This window comes from Prinia subflava, chromosome 5, assembly GCF_021018805.1.
Source record: "Prinia subflava isolate CZ2003 ecotype Zambia chromosome 5, Cam_Psub_1.2, whole genome shotgun sequence".
NCBI lineage: Eukaryota > Metazoa > Chordata > Aves > Passeriformes > Cisticolidae > Prinia > Prinia subflava.
In genome coordinates this window covers 41,016,669-41,027,712 of record NC_086251.1, presented here as the reverse complement: position 1 = coordinate 41,027,712, position 11,044 = coordinate 41,016,669, and the positions used below count along the sequence as shown (strand labels likewise).

At 45.9% G+C, this 11,044-nt stretch overlaps 1 protein-coding gene across 2 annotated transcripts in view; it reads right to left on the bottom strand.

Moving 5' to 3' along the window:
• Positions 1-10,720: 10,720 nt before the first annotated feature.
• The window catches only part of IFT43 (intraflagellar transport 43), a 47,563-nt gene continuing 47,239 nt past the window's right edge, over positions 10,721-11,044 (bottom strand). For both annotated transcript variants that reach the window (XM_063399033.1, XM_063399035.1), the window contains one exon: positions 10,721-10,965. In XM_063399033.1, coding sequence (XP_063255103.1) covers positions 10,855-10,965 — 111 coding nt within the window. In that variant the 3' untranslated portion in view covers positions 10,721-10,854. The remainder of the gene's footprint in view (positions 10,966-11,044) is intronic.

Below are 11,044 nucleotides of genomic sequence, written 5' to 3'. Positions count from 1 at the left end.
TGCAAGTACGAGGCTAGATGTTCTACATATATTACTGCCACAAATTAACTCAGGGAGAGATGGTGAGGCATCCCAGAACCAAACAAAACCAGTAACAGGAAACACACGTATCTGCCAGAGTTGGCATTTATCTAAGACAAAAGGGGTTGGCACCTGAAATCCATTGGGCATGGACTCCACTTTGCATCTTGTTGAACAACTCAGCACCACCTGTACAGCCTCTTCCGATTCTCAAGCAAAACAGACAGCAACTGCAGTTTGACAGCTAAAGTCAGACACAATGGAAGTCAAACAGTGCATTTCTGTGCAGCAGCTGCACATTTGCTCCCTGCCCCTGGATCTGAAAGTCCCTGCTCTGCCTCAAGCTGGGCACTGCCCACATGCTGACCCATAGCCACACACCCCCCCAGATCACCTGGGCCACGGAGAGGCGGGCAGACACCACCTCTCCTTTGCCCCATCATCCAGGTTCATTTTTGCTGCTGCTTCTTCAGTATATGCAGCTGTGCCTCTTTGTCCTTCAGCCTTTTTCATAAGCTCACCTGGCCTGTGTATGAGGGTCAAGCTTATTATCTTATTATCTTCTGTCTAGATCCTTTCTTTCTGTCCAGCCTCTCCCAATGACATCTGCTTAGTGTCCCCTCACTCCCTTTCTCCACACCATCCATAATGTACCAAGCATATGGGGCTTTCAAAGACACAGGAAGAAGCCAAATGCAGGTGCTGATGGCTCGTGAGAGGTGCTGTTCACATTTATTTCATTACCCTTTGTTGGCCCTTGCCTATTCTTTGACAGGTGGTCTCTTTTACTCAGGTGGTGGTTTACTTCTTGCTCCTGCAAGTTTGTTCAAACACGAGTGCACAGCTCCCAGTCCATGTGAGCACTGCAGCAACACAATGTGCAATGTGAGAACACAGCCAGGGTAATGCTGTTACCCAGGGAAGGCCAGGCCATGGATCAGTAGTAGGGAGGAAGTGTCTGAGGGGCTTAAGCTGGGTTGGTGCACACAGGGAAACATCAGCCATGGAGGCCCTGCTCTCAGAGGTGACATGGAGCTCAGCCAGAGCTGCCAGCCCAGGAACAAAGACCTTCAGGAATCATCCTTACCAAGCTCGTATGGATGGAACAAAACTTGGAACTCTTGGCCATAAAATATGACTTAAATAGGTGGTGTGTAAGTCGAGCAGATTGTTTGTACTCCTTAGTGGCACGACTCCCATTTTCCAACAAGTCTCTGGGGCCCCTTGGGCTTCATGGCCCCATGGGGAGTGAATGAAAGACACTAAATCCCACAACCCCAAAAGACAGTGCTGGAAAAGTGTCTGCCCCAGTGGTGGCAGTGCCAAATTCCCACTGGACTTCCCCATCCCACGCTGTATCAGGACAGCCCATTTTGCAAGGGCCCAGCCAAGCTGCTGTCCCCAGAAGGCACCAGAGGGTGAAGAGAGGGCAATTTACTGCCCTGGTTATTGAGTGGTGTGTGAGTCGTTTGTCACACTGAGCCCTGGCACCTTGTTCTACCTGTGTTGTGTGTGTTTTATTGGTGTTGAGCAGAGGGAGGCTGGAGCAGAGGGAAGTCTGGGAGGAAAGGCACTCAAGTGAAAAATGAACCGAGTCAAACAGGATTGAGAGAGAGAGAGATATGCAGGGGAAGGGGGTGAAAGGGGCCAAATTATAAAACACAAGACAAATGTGCCCATTGGCAGCAGGGTTAGGGAGAGAGGGAAAAGGAAGAAATGACAGGAACCAGGGGAAGAAAAAGGAAGAGAGAATAAAGACACTGCCTTGTGGACAGCACTGTCCTAGTGGGATCAGGGATGCACATGTAGTGAGAAAAATAATTCTCAGTTTAACAAAGCAAGAAGAGGGGGCAGGAATGGAGGAAAACTACAGATCCAAACAGAAAGTGCCCCAGGGTGTCCAATCTGCTGGGATAAAAAAACCCCACATTTTGCCTCTTCCCCCTCCTTTCTCCACTGAGGAGCTGGCTCCTTCCCTGTCCCCCCCAGCCACCACCACCAAAAGGAATCGGAGTGGGGAGAGAGCAGAAGGTCTGTTTAGAATTTCACATCCCTTCTATTCTGCTCCCTCAGTGCTAAACTTTCAAGACAAAAATCATAAAATGAGGTGCTTTGTTGGTGAGGCAGATTCAGAGATCTTCCTGTTAGGAACAAGAAAGGAAAGAGAGAGACAGAGAGTGAGACAGAGCGATAGCTAGATGGAAGGCTGGCTTTGTGCTTGTGACAAGCCACTAAAGGTGCATTTTTAATTAAATTTATACAAAATGTGTCAGTTTTATCTCTATGTTTCAAACCTGACTCTTTTCTATCAAAGTAAAGTATTGATCTTCACTGCCCCGAAGCTACCTGACTGAATTAAACAGAATAAATAGAAGAAGGACTGAAAGGGCTTAGAAACAACTGCAGAGAGGCGAATGTTTAATGGCTCCACAGTCATTTACTGCAATTAAAAAACAAAACCGTTTAGAGGGGCTGTTAACACCTTGAAGTCTGAAAATCCTCACTTCAAAAAAGCCCCCAAACAGCTTCCAGGCAAAACATTTTAATTGCCATAAATACTTCCAGCCCCAGCCATCACTGGTGCATGTGCATGTTATACTGACAGACAAACAGATCCCTGGGCCCAACAAGACAGAACGTGCTCAGTTAGTGAGCTATAGGTATGCTCTGTATGGCACAGGGACACCTCCACCCAAGGAAAGGCCTGTGTCCAGTATGACACAGACATATGTCCACTTTATGAGAACAAAAACCCCATTTATCTGATGAGTTAAGGATGGATGTTTTAGACCCACACAACCATTCCAGGTACATTTCTGTAATGTGACATTGCGTTCACTGAACAAATATTCTCTAAACTCCATACTTAATTGCGTGTCATGCAAGTCATAAGTATCTTACAGGGCTCTCTCTTTGCCCATTTTATGTCACAAGAAGCTGTCACAGACAGTGCCACAACCAGTTCCACTTAAAAAACTTTGTTGGGGCTGGGATATCCTCTGACAAGAGCCTACAGGCTCTGGAACAGGCAGGGCTCATAGTTTTGTTAAAGGCTCTTGACCACCATGTGACTTAAGAAACCAACCAAACAAAAAAACTCATTGCATTTGCTTGGTTAATCTTAAGGCAGTATGACTTACCAAAGCCTTTCTGAATGGCCTGTGCACCTCTCAGCATGGAGACTTTCCATCCCTACTTTGTGGTCATCTGCTGAACTCAGCAGAACTCTCTCTGTAGAGAGAGACATCAGCAGGCTGAAGAACCCTAGTGGCTTCAGACTTCCAGAGTTTCCACTGGAAAATAGTTGGGCTCATTCACAACTGATCTCTTTCCCAGGCTATTTCTGGGATAACAGAGCAGTCTCATGGTAGAAGGCAGTTTTTGCAGGACATGATTACAGTTCCTTATCTTAGCAGGCACACTACCAGGTGGGCAGTGTGGTGGTGCTGTTCCTGGGGAAGAGGTTTTGTACAGAGACTATAAAGATTTACTTTGAGTTTATGAAAATCTGGAAGGAGATCTCTGGCCTGAAACCAGCTCTCAGCTGAAAATCAAAATAAATATATTGGCCTTGTGCATAATTTCAGTTAGCAAAGTAATGTGGCTGTGAAATTGGATGGATGCTAAGAGGGGCTGGATTTGGTTCCTATCTGTGTCACAGTCTCACTGTGGGACCCTGGACAACTTGAATTATCAGCCTACAACTCTGGTCCCTCTGTATGAAATGAAGGAAATCCAATCCCCTATGCACAGGAATAGACAGGATCTTCAGTCTTGGGGACTATGGGTTTGAAAGCCATGGAAATGAGTAAGAATACCTCTGTGAGGCATAGAGCACTGCAGAGACCAGTACTAGAGAGGCTTTAAAGGAACTAGCTCAGATCCTAAAGAGCACTTACAGCATTCAGCAGGGCAAGTCTAGGCTGTTTCTTGTCCCTCTGGGTTAGATTTGCTACCTGGACTAGCTGTGAGTGAACTCAGGTACAGCTACCAGAGCCTGAACTATTATTGCCCATTTATTCATTTATTTGTGAGGTTGATTCACCAAGCCCACAGCCATCTGCACATAAAACCTTGCAGGCCACAGGGAGCCGCGAGCTTAGCTCTAATTTGGCTTTGGAACTCCAAGCACTGAGAAGTTTGCTTGACTAGGATCAAATTCTTTGGCAATTTCCCAAAGCCTTTTCCTGGCTTTGTGAGTAGTTCTTGCTGATCAGGGTAATGATCAGAGCAAGACTTTAGCCTATCACATGGACACCAAGTCCATCTCTTTTGGCTGATTCAAAATGTCCCTCAGCACCAAATACAGTGTCCCTCATCATTTCAGGACCAAAAACCATCCTGAGAATTTTCCTTACTTGTGTTCAAAAAAGGAATGATTTTTGCTGAAGGAGCAGAGTCAGATAATCAAAGCCGATCAGTCAATAGTATATCAGTTTGGGCAAGTGAATCCTGAATGTTCTCATTTTTCAAACATTTTGTTCAACATTAGGTAATGATGAAGAGATTTTTTGTAAGCAGTAGGACATTTCACAGAGAAGCATAAATGTCACCAAACACAATTCTTGTCTGTGATTTTTAGAGAATCACATATTTTTAAAGGATCTGTGAAGCCACATACATGGGTTTGTACTGTGGCAGCTCCATCACCAACATCTGAACTGCAGGTTAACATTCACCCCAGGCAGCTGCAATAGTCACAAGCAACAGAAGCACAGGGACAGAAGCCAGCACGGCTCTGCTTGACAGGATTTCAAAGCTACACTCTCACTCGAGCATCAGGAAGTTCTGCCCTATACCCTTCCTGGGCCCACAGCCTCTCAGGTGAAACAGCCCTACAAATCTGAGCCAGTGGCCATATTCTGTACAGAGGGTACATACGCATTCAGTCAACCTGCAACTTGTGCATCTGAAATTAAGCGTTTGAGAGCCAAAGACCCGGCCTGTTTAGCACTGAGGTTGAATACCCCTGCTGCTGCACTTCAGAGAGTTTTGCTTTGTTATGGACTCCTGATTAACACTTTCTAAGCATTTCAGCCCACACTCCAGTCACTTTGCAGATTGCAATGAATGCAGATTTGAGTTTATGGGTTCATAAAAGTGTGAATTAGAACAACAATTTTCTCCCAGCCTATTTGCACAGCCCTTCCTTGAGTGACCTGTCCCTACAGACAACACAAATATTTCAGCTCAAGCAAATTGCCCAGCAAGGCATTTTTGAGAGTAGAATGAGATCGGTGGCCCCAGGAAGCAATGCTTGTGGGAGCACAAAGCCAGAGCATCACTGTGAAGACCAGCACTTGCATCTTCTGGCAGCACTATAAAGCACTGAGAAACAACCTCCTCTAGCCCCTGTAGGAGCTGCAGTGATCCCAGCAGCCCTGGCCACTCACACCGGCTCTGAGCCTGGCATTGCTACTGCCACCTACCCTAAACAGAGAGAGGTGAACACAGTTTGTGTTGCACTGGTGCAGTGTAGTCACACAGCTCTGCATCAGTACATTGGACCAGACACAGAGACCCCCAAAATAAGTACCTCACAGTGACCCAGTGCTGTGTTTCTGCTCACAACACACGTGCCTCAGTCTCTTCCAGCCTCTCTCTGACATCCCATATCTCTGGGCTGTGGAAAACACTGTCACCCAGTAATCTGCCCCTTTTCCTGCTCCCTCCATATCACTGGTGTGATCAGTCCTATCTCTGCATGAAGGAGGGGCTGGCTCACCAAATTTCTTTAATTAAAAGAAAAAGGATCAGGTTTATTTCAGATAAGCAGGCAGGATTAAAATAGACAGAAAGAATAGACAAGGGGCAGCTGTCAGCACTCCAGCTGATCCAGTGTGATTATTAATAATGATAAGCAGGAGAAGAGGGCTAATAAAAGGATAATGAAGTGGTCCTGAAAGTGACAGGAGATGCAGCCTGATAAGAGGGCCTGTGGCATGGAGCTGTTCTGGCCCCAGTGAGGTCTGCACAGAGCAGCCTGCTGGGGTGGATGCAAGTAACAGGGCACTAGGAGGAAATGTTCCATCTCCCCAGGGATCCTGGTAGAGAGATTAATGGGCTAAGGAACTCTGGACATCCGTGTCACACAACATTCATGACCAAATCAATCAAGGTCCTTCCTAGGCTGCCAGGAGTGCAGGTCATCCCTCTGGATAAAGCACAGCCCTGAGAGGACTGGTCCCACCAGGACAGCCAGTTGTGGATCCCCTGTGTTGCCCTGCCTTGGCCCTCACTCAGCACAGCACCATCCCTGCACAGTCACGACTCTGGCACCACATTTCAAAAGGGAGCACAAGTGGAGAAGCTGCAAGGAGCAGTTGCTGGGAGAGCACAGAAGCAGCACGGGGCATCTCTGCCCTGCCTGGGGATCACCCACTGCTCCAGTTTCTCCTGGCTCTGTCAGCTCTCCAGGCCATGAAAGTGTCCCATATCTCAGGCATCCAAAAAGCTGGAAGGATGTGGCTGCAGAAAGAGCAGCCTGAAGGGCTGGCTCTGGGTGCCCTTTCCTGAGGGAAAGCTCAAAGGCAGATCATGAAGCACAGGCAAAGATTACCCCAGCACTCTGTACTAGTGGTCTGGGTCAGTCAAGGGTAAATAAGGTGTGAAAAGTTATTTCCCAGAAGCCATTAAACAGAGAATGAAATCCCATTTAACATCAAATATGTCTGTCCTGTCTCTCACAGAGGATCAAATCATCTGTAAAGATATGGTAGGAAAGAAGGAAGAGGAAAATTGAGGACTCAGAACCTCAAAGCAGGACAAGTCAGATGGCTGGAGAAGGGAGGTCTTGGTCGGGGAATGCACCAGGAGGAATTTCGGGTGTTTAGGACAAACTGGATTAGCTTTCATTCACACACATCTCTTTTATATCCAAACACCCCTTTCTCCCTCCCTAAGCCTAGAGCATGTCTCCTTCTTGAGAGGCAGCAGTACCGTGGCCGGGGCTGGCAGCTGGGTGCGTTCCCCGGAGCAGCCACACCGCCCGCACGGGCCCGGAGCGGAGCTGGGAATACAGGCTCTGCCTGGCACTCGGCTCCTACCACTGCGGGTCACCGCGGCAGATGCTGGGAGCATATGCCATGAATTAATTCCACTTTCCCTGAGATGCTTTGGAGAGAGGAACAGCACTGCCTTTCCAACTTATTAACATAGGAGCTCCCCCGCACCTCCACTCACTTCATCACACTTAATAAAACAGCCAGCCAGAGGCCCTCTAAGAGGTTCTTTAATGAAAAGTTGCTGGGTCTGGCTTTTTTTCAGCTGCTATTTCCTCAGCTGTCTCAGCTCCAATATTCCCCCATCACTGACAAACTGCACTCTAGTAAGGCACCTCCACCAAGAAAGCCTACAAATACGTATTGTTACAAGCAAACCCAGAGATTTCTAAAACTGATAGGACTTAGATTTAATTTTTCCTTTATGCACTTCTTTTACTTTATCTGGGATGAGGCTCACCATTTGCACAGTACTGCTCTATTGAACTTGGAGTCTACCAGATGCCATCTGTAGGTAGATATTTACACCCATCCAGAATCCCAGCAAGTCCCTGGGCAGACACCTCATGCCAGCTCACTGAGCTAAACATGCTGTTGACACACACACTTTGACAGGTTTGCAGCTCTGCCTCAGCAATGTAAGTACAGAGCAGAACAAAGACTAAGCAAGGCTGCTCTGCATTGAATTGCCATGTTTGAATTGAAGATGAGAAACACTTGCCAGGTATATGAAAGCCATGTTTGATTGGGAACTTCAGGTTCCTTATGTCTAACCCTGATTCTGCCAAAGATTTGTTGTGCAGCCCCTAAGCACACCTTGCATTACCCCTCTGCAATACAGGGTCTGTGGAGACCAGCAAGAGAATATTACTCTATGCCTTGGCCAGGCACATCCCAGAGGGCTGATCCAAGTTCCTAGGAACTGGGGGCATTTTTGAAAACTTCTCCCTCTTCTTTTCTCACCTGAGGCTCAAGCAGAGCAACTGCTTTGCAGTCTACAAGAAAAAGTTACACCTGCCATTTCCTGTCCTGCACTCTCTTTCCACAGGACTTGTCAGAAATGTGGGTTCCTGAGGCAGCTTCATCATAGCCAATACACACTGGTGCATCACTGTTGCAGTAGCCCTCTTATTAGAGGGTAAAAATGAGCCAAGGCACAGACTTCTGGTTAAACACATCATAAACAGGGTCCTGGTTTACTCCTCTTCATGGCTTAGTCATCTTAACTCCAACTATTTGCTGACTTTGGCTGCAGCAAGCTCCTACTGTAGGTTTCCCTTGCAGTCCCTGACTGCTTGTTATTTCCTGCTAAACTCTGACTGCACATATTGGTTTCCAGACTCTGACTGCAGGCTTTTACCTGGCTAGACTGTGACTGCAGGTTATAACAACAGGTTCTAACTGCAAACCCAGACTGACCTCACAGCAGTGATTCCCTCTCCTCAGGATCCTGCTCCTTGATTTTCTCCTTCATGCTCCTCAAGGCTCCTCCTCCAAGATGATCATCCCCTTGCCAGCTTCTTACCCTTCTTTTATCTCACTCATCCTTATTGGCTATAGCTGTGACTCATCAGAGGTGAGGCTGAATTGGGTAATTAACACAGCTGTCACTTATCAGGGGCAAGGTCACCTGTATTCCCTTCTCCCACGCATGGCCACGAGTCTGGTCATGAAAGAGCAGCTCATTGTCTTTAGTAAGGACTGTGACATGAGTGTGACAGCACCAGGACTTGAGAAAGAAGAAGCAACAGATCTTATTCATCTTCCCAAAACTGCAACCAAAACACAACTGTGGAAGGAAGGTGGGTGGGAACAGCTTACTGGAGAAGGGCCAGGAGGCTGACACCCACCTCCCATCCTCCAGCTGTGCAAGGAATTGAAGAGACATGGAAACAAGTCTCAGTCTATTAAGTTTATTGAAGAGAATTAAAGAGACAACTTGATCCCAGTGCACATAAATACTGAAGCAAGGAGAAAATATCTGACAGCATGGCTGTGGAAAGGTGAAAGCAAGCAGGCTCAAGAAATAAAAGATGAAACTCAAAAACTGAGTCTAGAAACAAAGCAATTTTTAAACCATAAGGGCAATCATCTACTAAAAATAACCAAGAAAGAGTTTTAAATATATTTTCTGCCTTTCTAAAAAGCAAGCAAAGGTCAGCCCCATCTCTCTGGACTCTATCATGGCCTATATTATAGCAGGTCAGACTAAATGATCAAAGATACCTCTTCTTGCCATAAAATAGATGAGGCTGGCATTTTCTTCAAGCCCTTCTCTCCAGCTCTGCTCAGGTGTTTGCTGGGTTACCAAGGTCCCAGACTGAGCACAGGCCTGGCCCACACACACCTGCTTCTCACCCCAGAGTATCCCTGCCCAGGGTCCCCAGCTGAGGCCAAAAGCCAAAAACATCCATTATTTTCTCTCTCAGACTGGCTTATCTGATTTACTAACCTATTTTAGTTTGCTGAATTTCAATTTTTTTCCTGGTATGTACAAAGCATTCTAAATTCTCTTTGGCCAGGAATCATAAATGTCACAGAAAAGTAGATGCTAGCTCAGCTAGGAAGTTTCTGCTCCTACCAAAACAGGTTTCTCTCATCAGAGAAAGACTTCCAGATTATCTTCCATACAATGGCCTCCCAAGCTTATGCCTCACTTAGTTTTTTAGTTATAGGAGAGATGTCTTGGTTCTAAAAAACTTAGTGTTTCCTTAAGACAGATAAGCCTCCAATTACTTTTGTGGCCCCAGACTGGGGCCCAACTCCTTCTTTTTTGTTGGTAAAGTTGTTTGGCATGTCAGCTCTCATCTGAAATTCTGCAGAGTACTGAATTCACAGTGAGCTATTTGACCTGTCCTGCTGTCACAAAGGTGGGAATGCAGTGCTCTGTTAGACCAACCAAACAAGCAAAGAAAAGCAGTACAGTAAGCTTCCTCCCAGTACCTGCACTCTCCAGAAGTATATAGAAAGATTCTCCAACACTCAAGGCTTTGAAGGACATTAATTTAGAAGTAATGTTGCTGTTTCCTGCAAATAATGACCACAGTTCTACAGGGACAAGGTATTAACAGCTAAATTAGTTTTTCTTTAGATGACAGTAAGAATAAGACACCCACCAGGGAGTTACCTTGTTTAGGATCATCAGGCTCCATTCTTTTACCCACAAGGAATAAACATTTTCCTTGCAGGCTGTGGTTTCGTGTGATTGCAAAAGCTAAGTGAGGTTATGCGTGGTCAGAATTTATCTGGGAAACCTCAAGGTATAAAGAGGGGCTGTAAGAAGTGGCAGTTTAATAGGCAATGCTGCTTCCTAAGTCAATACAGAAGTAATGTTTCAAGAGGTTAAACTAACAAGGAAAGGCTGGAGGCTGCTGGATGAAAAGTAAATGAAATATCCTGACAACTTCAGGTGTCTGTTGTGAGGAAGAGGGTAACCTGGGTGTCCTATGAAAACAAGTCATATCAGCCTTAGTTTTTCTGATAGCCATCAGTGCAAACCACACTCCATTATATGATGGTCCACTCCAGAGAGGCTGCATTTCCACAGAGAAAAGATCGACTATTGCAGTTACCTGTAGAGGTGCTATTGAGGTGGAATGACTCTTTATAAATAAATATTCTATTGTGTTTAGAATTCTTAATTTCTTTTGAGAACAAAAATTCTTATTAAAAAATAACCAAAATTTCACCCAAGACAATTTTTCTATGAAGCAAGGTCCTATTTATTTTCATGTCTAAAATAAATTCTCAAATACAAACAAGTGAATATAAAAATTAAATGCTCAACTCTTTACAGGAGATGGATGTATGAGACATCTGGTGTGTCAGACCTCTATGGGAGACTGACGTGGTCCTCCCTCTCCAACTGTCCCAGGTCCCACTCAGTCACTAGTTCTGATGACACCTCTGTGAAGAGATGGTCCCAATCCCAGCTGACATCATCCTAACAAGAGGAAAAAGATAAACATGCTGAAATGTTACTGGTGTCACCCAAAGTTCTCTGAACAATGCCAGAACACCAA